Source organism: Marmota monax, unplaced genomic scaffold (genome assembly GCF_021218885.2).
Source record: "Marmota monax isolate L192 unplaced genomic scaffold, Marmota_monax_Labrador192_F-V1.1 WCK01_AAM20220418_F8-fsc00292, whole genome shotgun sequence".
Classification (NCBI taxonomy): Eukaryota; Metazoa; Chordata; class Mammalia; order Rodentia; family Sciuridae; genus Marmota; species Marmota monax.
In genome coordinates, this window is record NW_026692864.1 from 1,305,071 (window position 1) to 1,332,305 (window position 27,235).

Genomic DNA, 27,235 nt, shown 5'->3' on the forward strand with positions numbered 1-27,235 from the left:
TTCCATAAAGAGTTTCATCTAATACATCTGAGACATCATCCATACAAAGTTAGCGTTACTTTTTAAAATTAGGACCATAATAAAACTGGTAAAAAACAAAACAAAACAAACAAACAAAAAACAGGCCTGAGCAAGCCCAGGCGTCCCCACCCTCCCCGGGAGGAAGACTTTGTGGCGTCTCAGTCCCCCCCACCAGGAGTGAGGCAGAGGCAGCAGAGCCAACTGCAGGGCAGGATGCTGGAGTGGGGGTGGCTGGGCATCCAGCCTGTGGCTGAGGACAAGCCAAGGCTCCGGGCCCTCTGCTTGTGTCTGCTTCTGGTTCTCTGCCCCACACAACAGACCGACCCTCCCTCCCCGGGAGCCTATGACAGGCTCAGGTGGGCTCAGGGCACAGAGGGGAGGAGAAACAGGAAGGGGGGCTGTGGTGGGGTCCCCATCCTGGGGACAACAGGGAGCAGCCATGTGTCCAGGGAGGGCGCCCTCACACTGACTATGGGGAGAAGGCCCCGGGCCCCGGGGGGAAGCACGTAGATGGTCCCTACAGCAGGGAGTGGGGAGGAGGCCAGGGCCCGTGCCTCAGAGATACAGGTGTCCCGGGCATCCCTAACCCCCGACCAAGAACACAGGCCTGAGAAATGAGGGTCTCCCTCCCGGGGAGCTCACCCTTGCCGAATGTCACAGAGTCACCTTGACAGGTGGAGTGGGCCCCGGGCCCAGTGACCCCAATGCTCCGCAGGCAGGGGCCCAGCCCCTTGTGACCCCAATGCTCCGCGGGCATAGCCCCTTGCTGTCAGTGCCCAGAGGGTGGCAGGTGCACCCGGGCTGGGATGGGGTCAGTGCAGCACCTGGTCCAGCTCGTACTTCTCACAGAAGCGGCTGGTGAAGGGGAAGCAGGTGAGGTGCTCGATCCAGGGCCAATTGATGGGGTAGATGTAGAGCCAGAGCACCAGGGAGGCGAAGAGGCCGGCGAAGACCAGCAGCGAGACCAGGATGAGCGCCCGCTTGCGGTACTTGTCGCTGGTGCCGAAGGTGATGTAGGGCAGGAAGGCAAAGGCCAGCAGCATGCCGCTGAGGAAGCCGAAGATGTGGGCGATGTTGTCGATCCAGGGCAGGAGGCCGCAGATGAACAGGAAGAGCACGATGGCCGACAGGTTGAGGAAGGCCTTCCAGGGCCGCTCCAGCAGCTGCCAGCTCTGGAAGAGCTCCACGAAGAGGCAGGCGAGGAGGCCGAACTGTGACCCAGCCGGGCCCACCTGGGGCAGGGAGCAGGACGGCTCACCCTGGTGCCAGGCAGGGAGCGCAGCCCTGGGACCCACCTCCCAGGCAGGGACACGGCTAGAGCTGATGGACCACTTTCACCTTTTAGCAAACACTGGGCGCCTACTGTGTTCCTGCCAGGTGTGGACCTGTGCAGTGAGCCCGACAAGCCTGCACACAGTGGGGAGGGACAGGCAATGGGGAGGTGATAGAAGAGTGAACAGTCAGGCCTGAGAGATCATGAGGCTGCCAGGTCTGCAGGCCAAGAGCAGCCACTGTGGAGATCTCCAATGGCTCGGTCTGGGGGTCCTTCGAACACCAGCCAGCAGGGTCAAGGTAGAGGGGAAATGAATCAGAGAAGAGGGAGCGGGTGGAGGATGGCGGCTCAGGAAGGCCTTTCTGGAGGCGACAGCTGAGCAGGGAGGGGCTGGGGTACCTGGTGACTCAAGGGTATCACAGTTCCCTCTCCTGGATTAAAAGACTGTCAATAAGCCCCCAGCTTAGCTGTCCATCTGCTGTTGAGCCTGGCACAGGAGGAACCCTGTGTCCTCCAGCAGATCCCAGGTGGGTGGGGCACAGAGCAGCAGGGCTGGCTGCCACATGTCACAAGTTTTGGGCTCTAGAAAGGGACCTTATCCCACCCTCCCTGTCCTTGTCCTCCAAGTCCCCACCTCTGCCCGGTATGGGAGGAAGATGGCGCTGGCGAGGTTGCCCGTGATGCCGCTGAGGATGAAGATGATGGAGATGCGGTGCCAGCCAGCCAGCTTCTCCAGGTCCCGCAGGATGGTCATTTGGAAGATCACAGACACAAGGCAGTGCACCACCCTGGAGGGCGGGGACACACCAGGCATCAGCATTCCACGTCGGCCACAGCTGCCGTACGCATCAGGAGCAGCGGCTCCGACAGGCTGGGCTGGCTGTGCCCTGGCTCCCGAGCCCTTTCCCTGGGGGGCAGGCGGGCGGCCCTCACAGAGGTCGTGGTGGGGAGCGGGCAGGAACCTCTTACCCAGCGTGTAGGAACAGAGACAGCCAGAGCCTGTAGAACTGATCTGGGACCTCAGGGTTGAGGAAGGGCAGCAGCCCACACACCTTGTCCAAGCAGTGCACCTGGGGTGGGGGCGCATGGGGGTCAGGCTGAGTCTGAGGCCCCCGTGCAGGAAAGAGCACGTGAGCCCAGCCCTTGTTCCCAGTCCAGGGCCTCCCTGCAAGGCCTCACTCCACCTGGGAACAGAGTGTTGCCTCTTCGTGAAAATAGCCGTGCATGAACTCACAGTACTCGCGAGTGGTGATCTCACAGCTGCGGGGACCGGAAGAAAAGAGCAAGATATCAGGATATCTGGGGTTCCTGCAGAACCCCAGCGCTGGCCACAGCAGGCAGGGAGTGAGGACTCAGCCCTCGAGCATCTCCCCTTCCTCCTGCTTGCACGCGGGTGGCCCCAGAGCAGCTCCAGGCAGGCGGCTCACCTGCCCTTGGTGCCGATGCAGCAGGGGCGGCCCTTGATCTGGCAGTCGATGTGCAGGAAGCCCGTGTGGTTGCTCCTGGCCTGCTCAGTGCAGATCTGCAAAGCAGGACCAACAGGGTGCGGGCTGAGCGACGGGCGCCTACCCCAGCCCTTCCCAGACCCCCTGCTGCCCAGCGATGCTCACTGGCCACAAGGTGATGTCATCAGGCCAGATGTGGGCACCACTGGAGGCTGGCTCCTCACAGGTCCTGGAAGCAGAGGCCAGATTGGGCAGGATGAGGGGCTGGGAACCAGCCAGGTCCACTAACCAGCGTCCCAGCAGGAAGCTCAGACAGCCTAGCTGTGGGCCACTCTGGACCCGTGGGTGGTTCCAGGCTGTACCTGGGGTCCTGGTGGCATACGGCTCCTGACGTCCGTTTCTGGCCCAGATCAGACTTGTCCATGGGGGGCCCAGTATCATCCTGCCACTTGACAAAAGTGGCCAAAGTCTCCTGGAGGGTGGAGCTCTGGTCATGGTGCTGCAAAGGTCACCTCATTCGTGTGCCCGGGGAACCTTCCAGAACAGGGGCTTTTCCATTTCCCCAGGGCTCAGGCACACCTCCCAGACCCCACCCCTGCCAGCCTTCCTGAGATCTGGCTTCGCCTCTCAGGCTGGGGTGCCTCTGTGCTGGCAGAGTGCTTGCGGGGTACAGGACTGGTGAGGGTGGAGGAGAGGAAGGAGGGAATGCGGTCACTGCCCTTAAAGGGCCCCTGCCCCAGGCCAGGGTGAGCAGAGTGGTACAGAACCACAGTGGGGCTGGCAGGGGTCAGAGGGCTGCCCCACCGAGCAGTCCTTCCTCTGGGTCTGGATGCAGCCCGAATGGTCGTTCTGGACACAGCAGCCCGAGTCCCGCTCCAGGTCTCGCTCCCGCAGCACCAGCTGCTCGATCTGCCGGTCCTTCCGGATGCAGGGCGAGAACTTGGCTCCCAGGTGAATCAGGTCAATCTGCAGGTGGAGAAGGGCGGCTGGTGACATGGGCCCCAGAGGAGGGGCCTGTCACTGCACCACCACTCCATTCAGAGTCTCCCCTGATGAGGGGGCCACGAGGTGGGTGAGCACCTGGGGCTGGCAGGACATAGGGCTTCCTACTCAGATGGCCCCACCCCAGCCTGGACTCTCACCGAGCTGGGCCCGACCCAGAAGTTCTCCTGCTGGATGTATTTCACGCTCTCGTACACACCCTTGTTCCTCAGCACCTGTCGTAGAAGCGCAGGGTGAGGGGGTCGTCAGAAGAGCAAGAGCCCTGGGCTGGCAGGAAGGGTGAGGAGTGGGCCAGTGTCCCCGGGGTCCAGCCTCTGGGAAGGGGCCAAGCTCTGGTGAGCCTGAGCACTTCCTGCCTGGGCCGGGATCTTCTGGAAGGACAGATTTGGTGCCCGCTGCGCTGAAGCCTCAGGAAAGCTGGGACCCCAGGGAGGAGCCCGACTCACCAGCTGGGTGGTGACGTGTTGGGCAAAGCCCACGGGCGCAATGCCGTAGGTGCAAATCACCAGCAGCGTGATGATGATGTGGACGAAGGTCAGCCAGTAGGTGAAGTAGGGCCTGTAGGCAGAGGCCAGGTCAACCCAGCCAGCCCACACTCTGCCCTGGGCAGGGCCACCACTGGGCTCTCCACTTGATTCACCAGTTCACCTAGTCACCCTTCCCAAAGCAGCTTGTAAGATGCATTTCCACCTTAAAACTTTTGATGGCGTCCCACTGCCTTTGGGATGACAGCCAAATCAGCCCACTGCTGACTATGACGCCCTGTCCTGCAGGCCCACCTCTCCTTTCTACACCCCTCTTACAGCTCCAGGAACACGCCCTGGTCTCAGCACTCCCAGGGCCTTTGCACATGACCTTTATGCTACCTGGGAGGATCTTCCCATTTGTCTTTACTGTCTTCGTGCTGACAGCACTCCTCCCCACCAGCTGTCCACCTCGACTCTGTCTTTCTCCAGGACACTCACATACCTGTCATGGCTTGGTTTTTGTAACTTGGAGCCCAATGTCTATCAGGTCACACTGTCAATCACACACTAAGAGAATCGCCTTCCCCAGACTCTGGCTTCCCTCAGGATCTCTGTGCCTGGCCTCCTCTGGCCGCCTCACTTTCAGCTCCAGTTGCTTCTAGCCCCCTAGATTGACCCCAGGGGTCCTCCACCACCAAGCCACACTCCAGCCCTTTTTGGTTTTATTTTGAGACAGGGTCTCACTAAGTTGCTTAGGGCTTTGCTAAGTTGCTGAGGCTGGCTTTGAACTCGCCATCCTCCTGCCTTGGCCTCCAAGCTGCTGGGATTAAAGGTATGCACCACCATGCTTAGCTCGGCTCCAGCTTCCAACAGTTCCCCGACCCATCCTTCCCCCCCTGCACCCTCCTCTTGGGGGTTCTGTTCTGGGGCCTCAATGAACACTTGTTGATGGACAGCCATCTGGAGCTGGGCTAAGGATGCAGGCCCAGGAAGCAGGAGATGGAGAAGAGGCAGCAAGCGCCGAGGGCCTCCCTGGCTGCACGCATGCTCCCTGAGCACAGTGCATCTCCACGCTGGTCACACTCCCGGCCCCAGGATGCCACAAAGCACTTGCTGAATGAATAGGGCTGTGCTTGGGGAAGGGGAACCTCCATCCCTCTCCCCTTGCCCGTTGCCCACACCCCACTCTCGCTGCAGGTGGGGTCTCACCGGTGGCTGTCGAAGCTCTCCAGCTGCCGCTGCACGGTGCTGCTGATACTGCGGCGATAGCTGCGGTTGAGCCAGGTGCCCACCACGCCCAGGCCGTAGTGCCGCTTCTTCCGGTCAAAGGCAAAGTGCTTCACTGTGGAGGCGATGCGCTTACCGCGCCTGGTGGCCGGGACTGGGGCTCGGCCACACTCCTTCCTGGTGAGGATGGTGGCTCTCAGCCTGAATCCCCACACCCCCATTCCCCACTAGGGGCTTCCAAGGGGCCAGGGCAGGGCACGGTAGTGCCCCAAGCTGGATGGGGGAGGGACTCACAGAGGGATCTGCACCCCATCGGGGGTGACGGGGGAGGCCGACTGTGGGATTCCTCGGAAGTAGCTGGCAGAGAGTGGGGGAGACTCAAACACATCATCAGGCATGGAGCTCATTTCTTCCTGGGGTGGGTGACACAAAAAGACAGTGTAAGTAGTTACTGTCCCTACTACCATCCCCCCACCTGCCAATTCAAGGGCAGAACAAGGCTGGACAGACAGGCTCTTCAGGATGGCAGAGGAAGCCACATGCTTGTCAGTCCTAACAGGGACTTTCCCAGTGGGCCCGTCACCACCCCAGATCCCTGCTTGGCCCAACAGCAAGCTCCATGCAGGGCCCGCTCCATTACACCAATGGCCCAAGGGGCCTCTGACTCTTTCAGGGGCTCCAGGCAGGACATGTCAAGGCCAAGGTCACTTCTCCCAGCTCCCAGGCTGTCCCACCCCCTGTCCCTGAGGGCCCGGACCCCATGCTTGCCTTACTAAAAAAGGAGGAGTCGAAGGTGTCTGCCCCATCGACTGCGTCTTCCTCCATGAAGCTGGGGTAGGCAAAGCTGCGTTTGATCACACGGCACCGCTGTCCAGTGGCATCCAGCACGGAGCGCCCCTGGGCATGTAGCAGAGGCCTGGGCATCAGGACCAGAGCCCAGTAACCTGGATCTTCAGCCCCCAAGGGATTGCCAAGTTATACTCCTGGGCACAGCCCCTTGGGAGGGGGATCTTGCCCAAAGCATCTGATAGTGCACAGGCCAAAGTGGCTTCGAGAGTGGAAGGCAGGACCGGGCACCAGCCGCCTCCAGCCCTGAACACACCACTCTCTCCCCGGTGCGGACTTAGCTCCTCTCTGGCAATCCTGCCCTCAGCACCCTACTACTCAAAGCAACCATTCTATACCCTCACTCCTGCATCAGACTGCTGCGCCCCAAAGTACCCGTGGTCTCCCTCCTGCCTCCGGGCCTTGGCAAGGCCACTCTCTGGCTGAGAAGGCTGCTCCCTCCCTCCCTTCCCTGATGTTCTACTGTTCTGGGACCAGCCCAAGGCCTTTCTTCACACCATCCCTTCCTGAGTCTACCACCTGATGGTGACATCTCCCTCACCCGGCACCCCCCAATGCCCAGCACATCTCAGGGGCTCAGTCAACACAGGAGGGTGGGTGGTGCGTACACTTTCTCCTACCTCACTCTACAAGCGGGCACAGAATCCCCCTCCCAAATCTAGGGGAGCAGAGAGGGGCTCGCATGGAAGTGGGGCCTGAAGGACCCAGCTTGCTCTGGGCTTCGGGGTCCTCCTCCGCCCAAGAGGCCCAGTACACCCACTGCCCTTGCAGAGGAGACACACACCTGGTGAGCTCTAGACATCTCTGGGTGGGGAGAGGGACACTGGAGAGACGTAGCGTGCAGGAGGCCTCACCTTGAGGAGGGCCGCAGCAGCCTGGAAGCCCATGTGGGCCACAGACACCCTCTTGCGGCGGGGCAGGTGGGAGTGGCCAGAGCGCACGCTGGTGAAGGAGGTGAGGGACAGGACTCCCGGGGTCAGTGGTGGGTGGGGCGCGTGGGGCCGGTCCACCTCATCTGGGTGGCGGAAGGCCCGGCCCCGGGCCAGCGGGTCCACAATCTGGAAGGGATGGAAGGTGAGCAGAGCTGACCCAGCTACTGGGGAAAGCCGTCCAGCTGCCCCTCGGCCATCAGCTCACCTTGGGCATCTTGCAGGGTTTTGGTGACTCGGTGCCCTGGAAGGACGGCACCTCCTGGCTGGGGAGCTCCAGGTCCCTCTGGCATGAGGCCTTGAGCCGGCCGTAGCGCACGCTGCAGTGGTGCAGGCTGCGGCGCTGCCAGTGCTGCCGCTTGCCCTCCCAGTCGCCACTGACCCCGAACCACTGGGCTGTGCCCCTGCAGGAGCAGCAGGGCGTGGTTGGTGCACACACACGTCGAGCACGGGAGCGTGTGTGCAGAGGTGAGGGTGACAGTGCACGTTGGTACAGGGAGGTGACGGGGAGGGGCCGACAGCATGTGTGCACCCGTGGGCCTGACGGGAGGCTACTGCAGACTTGTATCCTTGTGCTTCACGGGAGGGGGGTCAGCCCTCCCTGAGCCCCTGGCTGAAATCTGCCCCCAGGGGTGGAGCAAAGGCTGGGACATGAGGAACAGGGCAGAGGTCCCCCCAGCTCCTGGAATCATCTCAGCCTCAGTGACTTTTTCTGAGGCACATATCTCTGGCTCTCAGCTTTGCCATCTAGACCATGACATTAGATTCTCACGTCCCACCTCTGCAGGGAGCCTGCCCACTCCTTCTGGAGAGGGGCTGCAAGAGCCAGGCCCAGCCAACTCGGGTGCCCAGAACCTACAGCTGGCTGAGGTGGCCACGGGGGGCAGGGGTGCTCACTTGCGGATGCTCTGGGACAGGGAGGCCTGGCGGCGGAAGCCAGGGCGCTTCTCCGTGCTGTCCTGCCATCGTCCCCGGGGCTCCTGAAGGCTGACGCTCTTCAAGTAGGCTGGGTTCTTGGGCCTCTGTGGGATGGAAGGGAGGACAGGTGGTGACATGTGTGGCCTCAACTACAGGCTGGCTTCTGTGCAAGCCCAGCCCCCTCCACAGCCTGGCTGCTTTTGTGCTAAGTTTATTCATTTACTTATTTATCTTTTGCAGCACTCTCGACTGAACCGGGATCTCATGCATGCTGGACAAGGGCTCTACCACAACTCCAACGCTTCATTCCAGATTTAACTTTTTTTTTTTTCTTTTCTTTTCTTGCAGTGCTGGGGATCAAGCACCCAGGGCTTCACACATACTAGGCAAGAACTCTACCACAGCCCCAACCTTTCATTCCAGATTTAAAATCATCATTTTCTAATGTTTTCCAGGGAACCAGAGCATGCACTCCCGGTCCAGAGCCTTCCCATACCCAGGATGGTCTTTCCCCCTTTCATGTGTTCTACAGAGCTCTTGGGGTGAGCAGGCAGAGTTAACATAGCTCCCCTTTATGTTCCAGGCTGTGTGGGAGCCCACGCTGTTTGGGGCCATCGCTCAATGAGCTCTTTATGTGGCAAGAGTCCACATGCAGTGTTGATCCATGTCCACCCTCCGCAGGATCCAGGGCTGCAGAGGTGGGCTGCCGGAGCCGCAGGACCAGGCTCGCTCAGCCCTTCACCGCCCTCAGAAGAGGCACTGAGAGCCTGGGCGGGAGTACTCAGTGTGCCGGCTTGCCAACAAGGCTCCCCGTTCCCCAGTGCCCTCAGGAGATGGCACTGCCAATCTCAGGGCCCCGCTCCCTAGACGTTTTAGATATTTTATGATCCAGGAAGGAGGGCAAGGCTGGGGGAGGCTGTGGCTCAGGAAGGAGGACCCTCTGGGGTCCTCGTGCAACAGTCCAAAAGGTGTCATATAGGCACACCTGTTGCCCAGGGCAGGGCAGCGAACCCCAGGTCGTCCCCTCACCTCAGGCAGCATGCTGTCCTGCTCGCTGGGGGCCTGGGCCTCAGGCGGTGGGATGGTAATGGACAGGTTGGGTGGCTTCCGGCTCTGCAGGCGGCTACCAGACGCAGAGGAGAGATCCCCTCCATTCTTGTCAGCGGAGGCCATGGTGGGCAGGTGGCTAGAACAGAGACAGAGAGAGGGTGTGGGCACGTGGACACAGGCAGCAGAACCCCAGAGGTGTTAGGACCCTGGCATCAGGGAGGCAGCCCAGGTCCAGAACCAACCTGCCCCACGTTAGCTGTACCTAAGCCTGGACCCCAGCCAGACTGCACCTAGGCTGGGTGTGGTATGGTGAGAAGGTCTATTTCTGACCTTCATTTGCATTCTACCTGGGTGGGGGTCAGGAGGTCCCCAACTTTCTACCTCATTCTATTTCTGGTCTCTCAGCTTTCAGCAAAACCAAACCAGGAAAGGAGCATGACAAGAAATCATTGCAGGGGCTGGGGACGTGGCTCAAGCGGTAGCGCGCTCGCCTGGCATGCGTGCGGCCCGGGTTCGATCCTCAGCACCACATACCAACAAAGATGTTGTGTCCGCCGAAAACTAAAAAATAAATATTAAAAATTCTCTCTCTCTCTCCCTCCCTCCCTCCCTCTCTCACTCTATCTTTAAAAAAAAAAAAGAAAGCATTGCAAGCTGCAGTGACCTTGGTAGCCTGGTCCGGGCAGGCCAGGGGGCCACGGGGCAGCTTCCTGGCCAGAGGGCTCTGCCTTTGTCTCTGGGACAGGGCTCAGGGGAGGACACAGAGAAGGCTCCAGGACCATCTGGTGCACTGAGCCACCAATAGGGTGCCCACAGCTGTGCTGGGCAGGAGACTGCGGTGGCAAGTGGGGGGATGTGGAGGGCACAGGTGCTTCTGGGAGGAAGGGTCCCTGCGAGGCACTGCAGGAAGTGGTGGTTAGCATAGACCCCAGAGGGAAGAGAAACCCACCATGCTGGGCACCCTGTCCCCCAGGGCTGTCCAGCTCCTTTTTCAAAGAGAACTGAAAGCCGAAGTAGTGGTTCATGCCTCCAATCCCAGCTACCTGGAGGCCGAGGCAGGAGGATCACTTGAGCCCAGCAGTTTGAGGCCAGCCTGGGTGACATAGGGAAACCCTGTCTCTTAAAAAAAAAAAAGATAACTGAAACTACCACCTGTTTGGATTTTTTTCTTTTCACAATGGTGAGATATTTTAATAAAAGTGATACTTGCTCGCTAAGAAATAAGACGCAGAACTCTGAAGCCCCGTTTTCCAGGCCTCCTCCCTCTGCTGGAAGCAGCACGGAGTTAGAAACCTCACACCTCCTGATCCCTAGCGTGGACGTCTGTCCCCATCAGTTCATACAGTGGACCCACCTGACCTGCTTTGACGACAGCCACGAGCCCATGGAGTAGAACGTGCTATGGTTGACTTACATCCCAGTGGGCGGTCACTTAGGGTGTTTTGTGTCTGTTGTCACGAACACCCTGCCCTCTGCCATGCGCTTGCTCAAGCACCGCAAGGCAAAGTTCTAGAAGCGGGCAGCTGGACAATGGCAAGTGCACCTCGAATTTCAGTGGACCTTACTGATGCTCTGCCCCCGACACGGAAGTAGCAACTCGCCCCATCCTGGGACCCTTCTCTGCTTGTGCCACCAACCCCGACTGCAGGGGACCCACCAGACTTCACACCCTGGGCTGGTTTCTTCCCTTCCTTGCAGCTTCTGCTCTGTCTTGGGTCTTTCTCCAGCTAAACTTCCAGCTGTTTTCTCTCCTCTACTCCCAAGATGCTTGGGTTGAGCTTAGTGTTTCCCCCCCCTCTGGGGGGCCCCACACCCACCCTCTGATGTGGGTGCTGACTACATTCACAGCCTGGAGAGGCTCACATGGGAGCCCATCAGCCAGGGGCATCTGTGGGTCAAAGTGGGGGCGCAGCAGGGCAACACAGCAGCCAAGGGTGGCCCCATCCTTGTGTCCCTCCTGCCTCAACACTAGCACCTGCTGAAGCCACGCCACTCCTCACCGTCCAGGGTTTCCTGTTCTCACTGCCAGCCCGAGCTTCTCACTGGCTCAGCTCCCCCCATTCTCTGCCTTTCCTGACCCTGCCACCCCAAGGTCCTTGCTGCCTTACACTTGCTGCTGGGGAGAGTCACCGGAGCCACTTGTCACCCAAGTCCTCACCCGTACCCCAGGGAGACTACAGGTCCTCCTTCAGAGAAGCACTCATAGATCCACAGGACAGTGCATGACAAGCACTGTGGCCCCATGTCCCCACCACACCAGGGAGGCGGGGATGCTCCAGCTGGGCTGTCCACAGAGCCCAAAGGTGGCAGCCACTCAAATACCCGTCGATGGACAGATGGATAAGCAAGCTGGGGCAGATCGTGCCATCCCTGATCCTGAATATAACTCAGCCACAGGAAGGCCTGAAGTTCCGAAGCAGCCTATGACCTTGATGTCATCCACCTGCTGTGGGACCTCATCCATGCAAAGGCAAAAAAACAGGGTCTCTATAGACAGAAGTAGACTAGGGCCTGCTTATGGCTGGATCTGGGGATGACGGTGGTGGGCTACATAAGAAGTGACACGTAAAAACACATCCAATGATGAGTTGGCTAAGACGGTTCCTGTTAGACCTCCAAAGGTAAATAGAAAAATAAATCCTAGGGCTCAGCTCACAGTATCGCAGGGGATCATTTGAGGCTCCCTCCACATAGAGTGGCCAGGCAGCTGAAGACTTGTATTGGAATTGCAGTACTCACAGCTGCTGATGTGAAATGGGCTTGACTATCAACATCTATTCCTGCATCAAGATGTGGTGGGCTCAGACCATAAGCCCTAAGCAACCGATGGATATCAAAGCTCATACTATTCCTGTATAACCAAAGCGTTCTTTTTTCAAAAAAAAAAAATAATAATATTTATTTTTTAGTTTTAGGTGGACACAATCTTTATTTTATTTTTATGTGGTGCTTAGAATCGAACCCAGTGCCTCACGCATGCTAGGTGAGCACGCTACCACTTGAGCCCCATCCCCAGTCCCGAAAGGGTTCTTTTTTTACCTGAATAATAAGTAACAGTGTGTGAAATAATGCCAAATCCAGGTAAAATAAGAATATATACTTCTGGGTGTGTAATGAACCGGTAAAAAAAATGTTGATAGAGGATTGGATCTCCACCTCCAGCTGGGTCTAAGACAGTTGTGCCGAGGCTTCGGCAGGCGAGGAGTGTGGTCATACTCGCTGCGAGCCCAGAAGTCAGAGCCGTAATGACACTGCTGTCACGAGGCACTGATGAGACAACCCTGGTGCCTGACCCTGAGATAGAGCAGGGGCTCTACGTTAATCATAGTGAGATTAATGGCTCCCAGAACAGACACACCTGTTAAACGCAGTGAAAAAGTAGTTAGGTCTACGGAAGCTCCAGCTGGTGTTAGGTTTCCAGCCAACAGAGGATAAACTAGTCAGCTCCTGCCTCAATTACAAATGAGGAAAGTCATCGTAGAAATGATGGAGGCATTAGGCCAAAGCTTATGTTATTTATTTGAGGGAGTTCCATACCAAGGGCTCCAATTATTAGAGGGAGTAGACAGTTTCCAAATCCTCCACATATGGTTGCTGTAACTATAAGGAGAATTATCACCAGTGTATGGCAGTAATAATGACATTATGGATCGACTATCGGCCTCACTCAGCTTGAATATGGGCTCAGGCAGGGAACAGGAGATATAATGTCCCCATGTCTTTGTGATTTGTTGAGAATGATCAGCAGTTGGTGGATGGAAGGAGGTGGTAAGATGGCTGAGCAAGCATTAGACTGTAAATCTGAAGACAAAGATGGGCACAGCAGCCCACGCCTGTAATCCCAGCAGCTCAGGAGGCTGAGGCAGGAGAATCATGAGTTCAAAGCCGGCCTCAGCAAAAGTGAGGTGCTAAGCAACTCAGTGAGACCCTGTCTCTAAATAAAATACAAAACAGGGTGGGGCGTGTGGCTCAGTGATCCAGTACCCAAGCTCAATCACTGGTTCCCCCACAAAATCTAAAGGCAGAGGTGGAACCCTCTTTCTACCAAGTCCTGAGATGAATTATCAGACTGAATTACAAATTCAAAGTAGCCGCTTCAACCCTGCTAGGCCTTCTCCTGCCTTTTTTCCCTACATGGAGGCAGAAGTAGATTGAAGCCAGTTGATTAGTTGATTAGGGAATTTAGCTGATAACTTTTTTTTTTTTTTTTTTTACACCCTGGGGTGCTCAACAACTAAGCTGCATCCCAGCCCTTTTTAAAAAATATTTTATTTAGAGACAGGGTCTTGCTAAGTTCTTCAGGGACTAGCTAAGTTACTGAGGCTGGCTTTGAACTCATAATCCTCATGCCTCAGCCTCCTGAGCTGCTGGGATTACAGGTGTGTGTCACCTTGCATGAATATCTGTTAACTAAATTTTTGTGGGTTTAAATCCCATCAATCTAGGATATAAATTATTTGTAAGGCTTTAGCTTAATTGAAGTGGTTGATTTGCATTCAATTGATGCAGGACAGAGTGTAAGGAATTAAATATTGGTGTTATTTGCTTAGGGCTTTGAAGGTTATGGTCTATTTAACCCAAATTCCTAGTTTAAAGTTGATAGTGTCAGTGTTAATAGTAGGGAAAGAGTGGATGATAAAGTTATTAAGATTGGTAAAAGAGGAGCTAGTTTTGTTTTTTCAAATTGTCATTTCATCTTTGTGTTGTTGGATGTTGGGAATAGTATTAGTGATATTGAGTAAACAAGTCACATAGAGAAATACAAGCTTAATCCTGCTATAATGGCTATGGATGTTGGAGTAATAATGCTGTTGTTTATAACTCGTTCTCTGATAATCATTCACTTGGGGACAAATCTAGTTAGTTGGGGGAAGACCTCCTAGGGACAAAAGTGTCATAAGTACTGTTGAAATTAACACTGGGAATAAATTGTTTTTAAAAAGAAATTAACGGGGCTGGGGATGTGGCTCAAGCAGTAGCGCGCTCGCCTGGCATGCGTGTGGCCCGGGTTCGATCCTCAGCACCACATACCAACAAAGATGTTGTGTCCGCCGATAACTAAAAAAATAAAATATTAAAAATTCTCTCTCTCTCTCTCCCCCGCCCCTCTCTCACTCTCTCTTTAAAAAAAGAAAACAAGAAAGAAATTAACAGTGGGGTTTTATTTCATATGTTAGATATGACAGTGTGGTAGGGGTTTCTTTAGTTGAAGTTACATTGAGGTATACATTCTGTATCTGATATGTACCGTCTTGGGGCTTCCTGATCATCATGTGAGCCGCTTCCCTCTGTCACGCTCTTCTGCCATGATGTTCTGCCTCGAACCCTGAAGAATGGGTCTATGGACTGAGATGGGCTGCTGTCTATGGACTGAGACCTCTGAAACCATGAGCCCCCAAATAAACTCTTCCTCCTCTACAGTTGTTCTTGTTGGGTCATACAGTCACAGCAGTGACAACCTAACTAAAACAGGGGCAATCGGCACGCAGGCTAGGGTTTTTCATAGCTGAGTTTGATTCAGGGCTCCTCAGCCTCCAAACATAATCAATACAAATGCTACTGTTATTGTTAGTGAGAGATGAATTGATGGTGCTATTTGAAACATGACTGAGATTGGTGCAATCTTCTGTTGTGTTAAAAGAATATAACAAGATGTAAGTGGAATAACTTGAGTGACTTCAGGGACTCAGAAGTGAAACGGGCGAGTCCTATTTTTATTGATGTTTGTGTTTTGACGTTTTCATTAATAATTTATTGAGGTGAATTCCACATATCATAAAATCAACCATTGTAAAGAGCGAGCCTCAGTAGGAGGGTTGAGAGTTGATTAGAAATACTGGCTTAAGTGCATTGTCTTGAGTTTGTAAAACAGATAATGACAGCTATCATCAGGATTCTTCACGCTGCTGTTTGAATGGAAACCTTCAGAAGCAGGCTATGTGGATGGTGGGTTGGCCTCACTGATCAGGTGGGAATAACCACTAACATACTTAGTTCTTGTCCTACTCAGACTGTGGTGATGGTCACACAACTCTGATTGCACCCAAGGCCACCGAATGGCCTGCCTGAGGTGGCGAATTGGATGCTACATGAACTATACCTCAGCAAAGCCACGGTGACGCCACCTCGGGCAGGTGCACCACAAAGGGTGCTGGTGCTCCTCGTAAGCTGACGGACAGTTCTGCCCCCTTGGCCACCACATGCTGAGAGGGGCCCTGGCTGGCTGCCCAGTATCCCCTTGACCACCCGCAGCCCCTGGCTGCCCCGCAGCCTCTCCCCCCTCTGCCCCTGTGAGTGTCCACAGCTCTGTGAACTGACCCCAGTCCACTACGGCCTCCTGCCCTTTCCACCTGTACTGCCAGAAGCCTGCAGGCCCCACAGAACGTATTTGTTAAAAAACAACCGAATGAGCAAGGCGGCCACCACCTGGCCCGGCCCACCTGACCACCCGGCTTCTACCTTCAGATCTGGGCTGGGCCCTCGGCTTTCTGCAGCTCACTGGAAGGTTCCTAGAACATGTTCCTGCCCGCTCCTCGCTGTACAGATGCACAGGGGTGAAGCCTCAGCTCTGTGGACAGGCGGACAGACGGCCCAGGTGAAGCAGCGCAGCTTTCTCTGTACTCTCGGCCTGAAAGAAAGGCAGGAGGTTCGAGGGTCACGCCATCCTCAGGGTCCTTCATCTTCCTGACCCCAGTCTCCCCACTCATAAAATGGGGCTGATCCCACCTGCTCCCCAGAGAAGGATGGACGGAGATGTGCAGGAAGGGCCCTGGGGGCTGAGCTGGGGCTCAGCGAGTGTACCTCCTACCACCTACAGAGGGCGCTGGCTGGAACCCGACGCTGCAGTCAGATGGTCCCTGTTTATTGTTTCCGTATTAAGAGAAACATTTAACTCAAGTCCAGGGAGTGGTGGCTGCCTCCTGATTAGGCGTTCTCTTCCATTAGAGTCAGCCAGATATTTAAGGCAGCACAGAAACCACAGGGAGGTGTTGTGTTGTTTTTATTAATAATTGAGATAAAATCCACATAAAATAAAATTAACCATTTTAAAGGGAACAGCATGGTGGCATTCCTGTGGCTTCTAGGAAGTCCTGCACAGGGCTTATGCCATGTTGTTCCATGGCATGGGCAGGCCCTGCTTAGGGTGGCAGATGCTGCAAAGTGCCATGGCAGCTGGGCAGGATTAGGTCCCACATGTGCCAGGCCTTGCTCAGCCCTTTGCCGGCATTGTTCCTCTTTGTTCTTAAAACACCCTTTGAGATACACATTATCACTGCTTCCATTTTGTAGTTAGGGAATGGAGGTTCAGAGAGGTTCACTAACTTGCCCAATCTCACACAGCCAGGAAAGGGTGCAGCTGGAACTCAAGACATTGGGCTCCAGGACGGAGGTCTCCTTAAGGGACAGGGACCCTTCTTCCCTATAGTTGGGGTACACTTGGGGCTGCAAGACCCCTCTGAAGGAGACAAAGCATTCTGGTGTTTTTCAAAGCATTGGCCTGGGACGGCCCAGCAGAGTCCGAGGAGTGACTGTGCTGGGGTAGAGCCACACCCCTCCGAGTCTATTGGCACCGCCTCTTTGTGCTTTGCATATGGTGTCAGCCCTTGGTCGCCAGAGCCCCCAGTCACCGGCGAGGAGGGTGTCCTCCTGGGCACCTGAGCAGAGCTGGAGGTCCAGTGCGTCTCCACTTCTCTAAGGCACGGCCACTAGCCTCTGCTGAGCAGAAGTCTTGACCTCACACCCATCTGAGAGCAGAGGCAGATGACCCAAGGGGCTGGGCCTGGCCGCTGAGGAGGCTGGGCAGCCACAGGAGGAAGCTGCTTGGGGACAGCTCCAAGGCAACAGTCTCACCTGGGGCCTCCGCTAGGAAAGATCCTGCTTGGCATCCTGTGGGACCGGGGTGCAAAGAGCAGGCATCGGGCAGACACTGCCCGGGGAAACTGGCACCAAGGGAGGGGGGCAGACAGAGGATGGTGGGGATGGGAGAAGGCCACCAGAGTCCAGCTCAGCTGCCGTCTCCAGGCAGGCAGGAGCCTTCTGGAACCTGGAGCTGATCACCCCTCCCAGAGTCAGAGTTCAGGCCTGCCCACAGCCACCAGACAGATCCTGGCCCCCCGCGGCTCCCTAGGCACCAGCTTCCACTCACCTGAGGCCCTGTACTGGACACACCAGGACCCACCTGTCGGCCTGGCCATCTCACACTGCTCCTTTAAGGAAAGCCACCTCCTCCAGGAAGCCTGCCCTGTCACCCCCCTCTCACAGCATCCCACAGACCTGCTCAGGTGTCAGTATTCCCCACCCAAGTCTGGGCAGCATAGCGCCCTGCACCCAGCTGGCCACCATCAATGGAGATGGGGGTCTGGTGGGAGCTTGCATGGCTGTGGGTGGTCAGTCCACACAGGCCCTGAGAAACCATCTCCCCATCTTGCAGCCAGCTCAGGAAGCAGCCGCCTCTAGAGAGCTCCTCTGAGTGACATCCACAAGCCCCTGCCCCTCTGCTCACTGCAGGGTCTGAATGGAGGTCTGCAGTGGACCCCACCTCCTGCTCCATGGCTGACTGCAGGCCCTCCTTTTGGCTCTGAGGAACTGATCAGCCAGCTGGGACCCCCCACCCACGACACCCTCTGTGCTACTGGCCTATGTGCTGACCTCCTGGTGGGAAGGGCAGACATAACCTAAGATTGTGGACAGGGGGAGCCTGGACCAGCTCCAGGATAATCCTGGGGGCACCAAAGAGAAGCAATCTGCCCCCAGGAGGGGCAGGTGGGTGAAGGGCATGGTGACACCCTCCTTTCATACCAGCACAGGGCAGCACAAGGTCCTGGGTGATGGTCCATTAGCAGCTCCATCCTGTGCCTCCTTCTGTTAACAGTGTGTGTGTGTGTGTGGGGGGGGGGGCGGGGTTGGATGGACAAGGTCATGGCCAGCTTGACTGCCTGCAGGAAGCCCATACTCTGTTTCCTGCACCACCCAGGGCCTCTCCACCACGCAGCAGAAGGCCTGCCCAAGACCACTTGCCCCCAACTTGCACAGAAGTGAGTGGGCTAGGAGCCCAGCTCCTTCCTCAGGGACCTGGGAGGGAAGGCAGATGCCCGGGGCAGGGGTGGGCCTTGTCAGACCCACTCTGGGCTCCTGCGTGACTCACTTACAGGGCAGACGGCAGAGGCCAGGCACAAGAGCCCTGGAGCCGTCGCGCCTGCCACTTATCTCCCGCCCCCAAAAGTGCTTGCTCACTGCAGAGGAAATTGTGACATCCTGGGACCAGGCTTCCTCCTGCCTGCAGTTGCATCCGCTGCTCTCTCCAAGACCCCCGGGTCAGCCTCACAGCTGGCCTCTGGCTGGGGGGTCTGAAAGCACTAGCCATGGCCACCTGCCCAAGCTGGATCTTGGCCTGGTTTCTGGGAAGGGCCTTTAGCCTGAGCTTCCGAAGAGCTGGGAAACACCAAGTGGCCTGGGTAGAGAGACCAGGGCTGAGGGTTGGTCAGACTCAATTTCCTCTTCCCTCAGGATGGTGGCCAGTGTGGGGAGAGCAGGGGCAGGTGGGCCAGATCCAGAGGAAAAGTGAAGTGTGGCGTTCAGACCCCTGGGGTCCCCACAGGTGGAGGCCTCTGTGGCCAGGGGTAGCACCGCTCTCCAGGGAGCCTTCCAGATAGCACTGCCCAGCCAGCAGCAGCAGGGATCAGGCACACACAGAAATGCAGACTCAGAAACCTCTGCCACTGCCGCCCGGAGAATCCGGTTTCCCCACAAGGGTGGGGCTGGGCACTCCCAACCAAGCCCTGGCCAATGTCAGCTAGGCCATCCCCAGGAAGGCCCCAGAAAACACTACTTGGTGGCCCGCCCAGGCAGTGGGCTAGAGGGACCTGCTTCCTGTTGCACAGGTGGCATGAGTCCCAACTCCATGAGTGCTGGCCCCCTGTCCCTTCCCAGCTCACCCCGGGTACAGTGTCACCTGTATCCAAGAGTCCCCCTCCCTTTCTCCACCTGCTGGCCACCTACACCCCCAACACTGGCAGGTTTTGGAGGCTCATGTGTTTCCCGGTGGTGGATGGATTCCCCACACCCTGGGCTCTGCACTGTTTCCTGCACCACCCAGGGCCTCTCCACCATGCAGCAGAAGGCCTGCCCAAGACCACTTGCCCCCAACTTGCACAGAAGTGAGTGGGCTAGGAGCCCAGCTCCTTCCTCAGCCAGGGCAGGGAGTAGCAGCCGCAGCCCCAGTTAGACAGACACCAGCCTGATGCAAGGGCTGAACCTTGTATGGCCAGGAATGGGGACAGAAGGGAGGGGGAGGCACTTAGACAAGGAGTGAGCTGCTCTGACCCCTCCACTGGACACGACCAGGAAGCACAGGGGCCCTCCTGTGGGGATGGGGCACGAGTCACCTGAACAAAGGAAGTGAAGAAACTACAACCTGGCCCAGAAGCCACTTCCAGCTCTGGAGCCATGGGTGAGTCCACTGGGTCCCAAAGATCAGGAGGCTCGGAGGGAGGGGGCGGCAGAGGCTGAATCACAGGATGCCCCCAGGGCTGGGGCTGAGGATGCTCTGGTCTCCCCAGCTTCCCTGACCACAGAAACCAAAACCCCACCTCCCCTCCCATGGCCCTACTGGGAACTGGGGCATTTTTAGAAAGCTGCAGAGAGGAAGCTGGGCCACCACGGCTGTGCAACCCCCAGCAAAGTCCCAGGTTCTGCTGACCTCAGGGAGTTGTCGGGCCCCTCCCCTCCAAAGGCCAAGGGACAGCTCATGTGAGAACTGTCACCCCTGTCTCCTTGCACTTGTCCCCCAGCTGACCCTGCATAGTGGTGTCTCCCCCAGGCTGGCCTCCTGGTCCCAGCAACAGCAGAATGGAGTAAAGGGCAGGAGAGTAAAAAGACTGGCCCGGGGTCTGGGGCCAGGACTTGGCCACAGAGATGCAAAGAGGCAGAGTGGCACACAGGCACACAGGCCACGGAGGGAGGCTGTGAAGGGCGGGGGCGGGGGCGGGAAAGCCGGGGGCTGGCAGCCCAGACACAAACTCAGCGCAAGCCGCGGGTAGGTGAGCTTCACCCCGCAGCCACCCACCGAAAGAACCTGAAACGGCCTGTGGGTTGACACCCTCCAGAGAGCCTACACAAAGCTTCCCCAGAAAGCCCCCGGTTCCTTCTTCCTTCCCTCTTCCAGGACTCGACCTCAACGCAGTTCAGAAGAACTGGAGGGGCAGGTGCAGGGGCTGGCGAGCTGCGGGCTTCTCTGGGCTCTTCCACACCAGGTACAGGGCCTGGGCTCCCCTTGATCCAGTTAGATTGGCCTGGGCCTCGCTGCCTACCACACCACACACCCGGGAAGTGGGTGCTAGGCTCCAGGGAGCCACCAGTGCAGGGTGTGAGGGGTGAGCCTGTGTGTGCAGTGCAGGGGCTGGGAGAAAGCCCTGTCCTCATCAGACAGCCCGATGCTCCATCCACCTGGCCCTTCTCAGGACCACTCACCAGCAGGTCTGGCAGAGACGGAGATGCCTTCCTCCTCCACTGAGTCCCCATCCAGGAAGTGGGCTGAGCTGGGGGTGCCTGAGCCTTGCATCCTCAAAGCCCAAAACTATAGCAGTTGCTGGTGATATCTGGGGCAGGTGCCAGAGGAAGTAGGAATGTGGCCAGGCCTCCCCACTTGGCACCCCCAGAGGTCCTTCTGGAAATCTCTGGACTCTAGATGTTGCTGGTGGAGGTGGGCCAAGTAGATGGCAGCTGAGCAGGAATGTAGATGCCCTGGACAGAATCTGTGACAGTGCCCTTCCATACACCAGGCAAACAGCAGCAGTTCCAGAGTCTGGGGGGTTGACTGAAGTTTTGGAGGGCAATGGAAAGCGACTGAGTGTGTGGCCTGGGATGCTCACCCCGCAGCCTGGCCTCCTCTGGGGAGGCCTCAGTTCTGCTGCCCCTCCTTGGGGGCCCAGACACCAGGACATGGAAGAGCTCCAGGCACAGAGCCTACTGGGTGCCACACAGGTTGGCATGAGCTGTGTTTTGCTACAGTCTTGAAGGTTTGCTTCTCTTGGAACAGGGGCCATGGGAGTTAGGTTTCCACGGATCCTCAGAAGCAGCACAGGTCCTCATCACCCCCCACACAGCTGGGCTCTGTCGTGTACTAACAAATTCAGAGTCCACCCAGCTTCCACCTGCCTCCTCCTGGGTCTGGCTCTTGACAGTGGCTGAGGAGATAGGGCCCAGCCCTAACCACTGTGTGATTTTAAGCCACTTAAGGACTCTGAGCCTGTTTTTTATGCATATGATGCTAAGTAGCCTGCCAGTGGTCTGAGATCTGGGTGGCTTTATCACCATTAACCACAGTTCACCCCAGGAGCATGCTTAGCTGAGGGACAAAGTCTCACCCTGTCTTACAGAGAGGTAAAGCACCCTGCCAAGTATCGCTCAACCAGAAACTGACCCTGCTGGCTGGGTGTGAGCACCCAGAACTCCAAGGAGCTGCAGGCTCCCCAGGCCCCTCCCCTGGACAGGACAGGACGCCGGGCAGCCTCACTCTGGAGGCCCAGTTATACTCCTGTCCATGTGGAGCCCCTCGGCAGAGAGGGAATATGCCAGGCAGACACTTTTCGGCTTGTGAACAGTCATTAAGGAGCTAATAAACCTGATTACCCAGAACCCTGCCCCCGGGCGCCCCACTTCCCTGGAAGAAGCTGGCCCCAGCCCCAGTGGCTATCAGGGCTTGGGGGCACCTGGATGCACTAGGCTGTGCCCACACCAGGTGGGCTTCTAGAAACACCTGCCCATCACCCCACACACACACTACTGTGGGGCAATGTAGGGTTCTCTTGTTGAGGAATGAGGGGGACCTGGGTCCAGAGACAGGACTCAAACCCGGCCTGGCCACCTCACTGTAGGGAGATGTTGGACACATATCCACTGCTGAGCCTGCCCCACCATGGAGGGAGCCAGCAAAGGTGACAGACCTGAGTGTACAGTACCTGGCACACAATCGGTGGCCAACTGCTGGCTTCTGTCCTTCCTGCGGGGCTCTGCCACCACTGTTGACACGGCCTCTGACTCTGAGCCAGGGCCTCAGAGGTAAAGGACTCTACCTGACAGATGGGGAAGCTGAGGCTCAGAGGGGCGCAGTCAGCTGGTCAAAGTCCTACAGTCAGGGAGTGGCAGGCTGCAGCCTAGCGAGGGTCCTGTATTGACCCCCACATCCTGTGGCGCCTGCACCTGGGGAGGCCAAGGGACACAAGGACACACCTGAGGGCAGTGCAGAGTAGTGTGGGTGCAAAGGCTGTTGGCTCAGGAGCCCCTGCAGCCCTCCAGGCAAAAGTGACAACATCTGAGCTTGGGCAGCACTTCTCAGTTATCAAAGGGCCTTTACAAACATTATCATTTAATTGAGGCTGAGCCCTCATTATGCTCCCTGACTGATAAGGTCCCAGGGGCTGGGGCTGAGTTCCCCACCCTTCTCTTCCAGGCCTCCTGGTTGCCACACAGAGGCAAGGACTCAGGGAGGCCCACCAAGGGAGAAAAAGGTACCCCTTGCTAGGGACCAGGGGCAAGAAGCCCGCCCTGCATCACCTGTGTGATGCTGCGGGTACAGGTACGCACCATCTTTGGGAGGCAGAGGCCTGGCAGTGTACCCCACTCCTGCCCAGGAGCCTCCGCCAGGGGGAGCCCAGCTGAGGGCATCGCCTCTGTGACCCCCCAGGCCATCAGGGGCACACAGACTGGCAGATAGGAAGACCTCTGGTGGGGGCAAGGGGATGGCAGGTCAGGCCCAGATGGAAACCCATCCCTCATTTCCCATGCCCTCAAAGGCACCAAAGTCCCCTGCCCCAGACCCAGCTATTTCTACAGAACGCTAACGGTATGGCCACTCTGGGTGAGTGCTGGCCTTTGCCATGCTAGGTCTGCCGTGTTTGGCCGCCATGCAATAGAGGCCAAGACCATCCCCACATGGCCACACGCTGGCTGAAGGCTCTCCGTGGGTCCCACTGCACAGCGAGAGAAACCCAGGCCGACTGGTCAAGTGACTCCCACCCTCCCGAGCACACTCCAGTAGACCACTGAGCCTGGAAGTCCCCAGACCTTCCCTCTTGGGCCCCCGGGCTTGTCATCACTCACTCCATGACTGATCACCACGTTTGCCCCTCACCCCAGGCCAGCGGCCCTGTGGGGGCCTTCTGCACTACCCACCTGGCTCAGACCACTCTCCTAGAGGGCCCAGGGCAGCACCGTGGCTGAAACTGCCACCCAGAGACTTCTGAACCACAGAACACTTATGTATGGGACTCTGGGTAAATCTACTGAAGGTGGCTCCCTGAACCTCCCAGGAGGTGAGAAGGAAAACTGAGCCTTCTCTACCCCCCTACTCCCAGCCAGGCCAGGGTGACTTGAGGGGCTGTCGGGGAAGCCCCTGTTCTTGCTCTTCCCAGCGGTGGGGCAGGCAACAGCTCCTCCTGTGAGGACACCTGTCCCGGCCTGGCAGTGTCCCCTTACCAGCCGGAGCTACTCAAGGTCAGCTGTGCTCAGCAGGCACTGATGTCCCGCCCCTCCTCCCCCAGCCTGGCCAGACTGGATAGGAAAGGAAACCGGGAGTCACTTCCGACACAGAGGAGGGCATGAGCTCACTCTGGAAATCCCCTGGGGCAGTGGGGCAACACCTCGCCTGCTCCAGAGTGTGTGGCACAGAGACCCTAGGGGATGGGCAGGGGGAGACAAGCACATACCTACACCACACAGGGGTCGGGAAGGGCAGGCCCAAAGGGAAGCCCAGGTGGCTCGTGCAGTTGCTGGAACCAATGCCCTGACCTCTTCCTGCTCTCATCTGGTATCTGTCTGGGGCAGAGTTGATACAAGTACGACAGAATCCTGGCAGAGGCCACAGGAAAAACACTATCACAGAGCTCAGAGCAGAACTGGGACCCCAGGGCCATCCATGCCTTCGTAGTGTGACTTATTCCTCCTCTTACAGGAACAAAAGTCTCCTTTCTGGGCTCGAGAAAGAGAGGGTGTGTGTGTCTTTGAGAGACAGACAGACACCAGGTGCAGCAGTGGCTCAGGAATGAGCCAGCCAGGTGGCAGTTCCTGGGTGGTCTATTCCCCAGGCTCTGGGGGAAGGCCTGGGGTCAACGACTTTGTACAGGTCTGGGTGCTCGGAGGCACATGCAGTGGGGGCCGCTCTCACTGCTTTCTGTTCATCTGAAAAAGTGGGAGTCCAGTCTCTTACAGTAAGGAGACCAAAACCAACCAGAAACCTCCACTCTCTTGTTCCACCAGGGTCCCCAGGCAAGTCGGCTGGTGCAGAAGTTGGCAGGATGGGGGCAATGGGAACAGTTAGGAAAAGGGAAGGATTGTGGGCTGGCCTGAGCTCCTGCACAGGGATATGGCTGCCTCATCTGATCCTGTTTCACTCCTCCTCTTTCCCAGGAAGCTGGGAATACATCACGAGTCCAACTTAACAGATTGGAGTTGGGGCCAGGTGGGCCATAGTTCTGATGTCCTCCATCTCTCACCACTGCTCAGTCGATGCTGTGGGCAGGGTGCCTCCTCCACCAGCAGCTGAGTCTGCCTGGCCCCTCATCCAACCTAGGGTTCCCACCACAGGGGAATTTTTCTGTTTTTTTTTTAATGTTTATTTTTTAGTTTTCGGCGGACACAACATCTTTGTTTGTATGTGGTGCTGAGGATCAAACCCGGGCCGCACGCATGTCAGGCAAGCGCGCTACCGCTTGAGCCACATCCCCAGCCCTGAATTTTTATTTTCTTGAGACAGAGTCTTGCTAAGTGACTCAGGTAGTTCTCGAATTCGTGATTCTCCTGTCTCAGCTTCCTGAGTAGCTGGGATTCCTGGTGTGCACCACTGTACCTGGCTACTGCAGGAGGGAAGTCTGGGGAGACAACAAAAATTAGGAGCCCTGACATTCCTTGAACGTTACTCTCCTGATGTGAATTGCTGGAGGAGTTAGGTGTGTGTTCAAAGAGAAAATTCCAGCAGGTCACCTCGCATCGCAACCATTATGTAGTTTTGGGAAGATCTATGGGAACAGAGCTCACTCTGCCCCTCCTCCATCCCCAGAGACATTTGAGCTCAAGAGCTGCCCTGGCTCACCCTATGTGGGAGGCTGCCCTGGGGTGAAGCACTCCAGGCCCAGGCTCTGAGAGGGCCCCTGTTTTCAGCCCTCCTCCACAACACCCAGAACTGTTCCCTGTGGGTCCCCTGATGAGCAGGGAAAAGGCAGACTCTGGCACCAAAGCAGGACACTTCTTAGAGGAATAAATGCCCTCCTGCCCCTTACTTCTCATTTACACTAAGCCCAAGTTCCTTCCCTAACCACTGGGGAAATTGAGGTAGGGAGAAGAAATCCATAGTATCTGGATGGACCAGGTGCTACAGCTGAGTTTCCCAGCCTCAGCACAGGGCTGACTCCTTGGGCGGGACAAGTCTTTGTTATGGGGCTGTCCTTCCTATGCATCCTAGGATGTTTAGCAGAATCCCTAGCCCTTACCCACTGCATGCCAGGGATAATGTCACTCACTCCCCTCCAGAGTGTGTGACAACCAGAGTATCTCCAGACACTGCCAAATATCCCCTGGAAGGCAAAGTGCCCCCTTCAGCTGAGAAGTAATTGCTCTAAAACAAGCTTCACTCCCACTCCCGACCCACAGGGAGGCTCAAAAATTTAACAAGGACGCTGGGTTCTAGCAAATGTTACTAGCAAATGTCACACACACAGGGGTCCTATCTAGCCATTTGGGAAACAGCAGCCACTCCACACGTGGGGGCCAATTCCTCAGACACACCTCACCGCCTCCTTCTCTCATAGCCCCAATGGGAGAGCTTTCTCCTTTAGTTCTTCATAGAGTTGGGCAGGGATTGAGACCTGGATTTCCTCCCTAACCTCTAACCCAATGCCCGGCAGAAACATCAGATGGGGCTCAACAAGTAAAAGGCAAGCCGAGGGCCTACCTTCCCAAGCCCCTCAGTCCAGATCCAGCCTGGCGGTGGGAGCCCGGCCCGTTCCCCACCTGTTTCCACCTAAGCGCGGGTCCTAAGCACAAACATGGACCCCGGGCCTCGGGATCGATGCTCACCCGCGAAACAGGGGAGAGGAGAGGAGAGTCTGAATCGCAGGCACTTCTGGGTCGTAGGCGGGGCTGCGCGGTCCCGTCGCGGGCAGTCCCCTTCCTCCCGGGGCACTTAAACTTCTGACCAATCGACGTGCCCCACACCCGGTGAGGGGGACCCAGGACCCCGTCCTTAGGCGTCCGGAGCCCAGGGTCTAGCGGCCCCGCCGGCTCCTCCTCCGAGTGCAGCCCCAGCCTCCGGGAGGCCCACGTGGCCTCCGGCGCCCTGCAGGACAGACACCCCGCCGCGCGGCCGCGCACCGCCGCCCAAGGCGGATCCGGCCCGACCCCGCCACCCCTCGGGCGCCTGCGTCCCGCCCCGCCACTCACCCCGCGCTCACCTCCCGCGGCCCCACGTCCCGGGACGCAGCTCCGATACGAGCCGGCGAGCGGCTGGGCGGTGGCCCTTCGGGGCGGGGCGTCGGCGCTCCGCCTCTTCCCTACCTGCGGCCGGGGGCGGGGCCGGGCTGCGGGGCGGGGCTCCGGAGGGGCGGGGCCTCACGCGCAGCGCCCGCCCCCTCCGGCTCCCAGGTCTTACAGCTCTGCCCAACCCGGCCAGAGCCTAGCTCTCCCGGGAGGGCTTCTCTTCACTGCGCCATCCTCGCCTCTCCCCGGACCAAGCGCGTAACTTAGGTCTGAACTGCCATCATCACTCAAGCCCCCTCCTCAAGAACAGCCATGCCATCTTCCTTCCTCTCCCTCCAGCGCCCTCGTCCTCGGGCCAAGTGAGCCTGTTCCCTCGACCTTTGGGTTCAGGAGCCTCTGTCCGCCTGCACCTTGAAACACATTTAGAACAGCTCCTCCAAATCCTGCAGCTCCCTCTCTGATCCCGGGCCACCGTTGCTCTGCTCTATGGCAGCGGGGGTCCCCCTCGGGCTCCTTCCTCGGCTGAGGCTGGGTCTTGCTCGCATTCTCTCTCTCTCTTGGCACTAGGACTGCAGCAGGCAGCCTGAT

The 27,235-nt window shown here is 57.5% G+C and overlaps 1 protein-coding gene across 3 annotated transcripts; it reads right to left on the bottom strand.

Moving 5' to 3' along the window:
- Rhbdf2 (rhomboid 5 homolog 2) lies at positions 1 to 26,730 on the bottom strand. 3 transcript variants are annotated; one of them, XM_046449591.1, is made up of 19 exons: positions 26,623 to 26,730; positions 15,638 to 15,806; positions 9,158 to 9,314; positions 8,108 to 8,232; positions 7,419 to 7,614; positions 7,136 to 7,339; positions 6,204 to 6,332; positions 5,730 to 5,848; positions 5,418 to 5,612; positions 4,188 to 4,299; positions 3,882 to 3,956; positions 3,544 to 3,705; positions 3,102 to 3,211; positions 2,905 to 2,968; positions 2,722 to 2,816; positions 2,479 to 2,554; positions 2,264 to 2,364; positions 1,929 to 2,082; positions 1 to 1,253 (listed from the first exon to the last, which is right to left on the bottom strand). In XM_046449591.1, the coding sequence occupies exons 3-19, from the start codon at positions 9,299 to 9,301 to the stop codon at positions 834 to 836; spliced, it is 2,481 nt and encodes an 826-aa protein (XP_046305547.1). In that variant the 5' UTR covers positions 9,302 to 9,314; positions 15,638 to 15,806; positions 26,623 to 26,730; the 3' UTR covers positions 1 to 833. The 3 variants fall into 3 exon arrangements, with proteins under 3 accessions (XP_046305547.1, XP_046305548.1, XP_046305550.1); XM_046449592.2 differs by having other exon boundaries at positions 26,612 to 26,685; XM_046449594.2 differs by lacking the exon at positions 26,623 to 26,730 and adding an exon at positions 26,249 to 26,502.
- Positions 26,731 to 27,235: the final 505 nt, after the last annotated feature.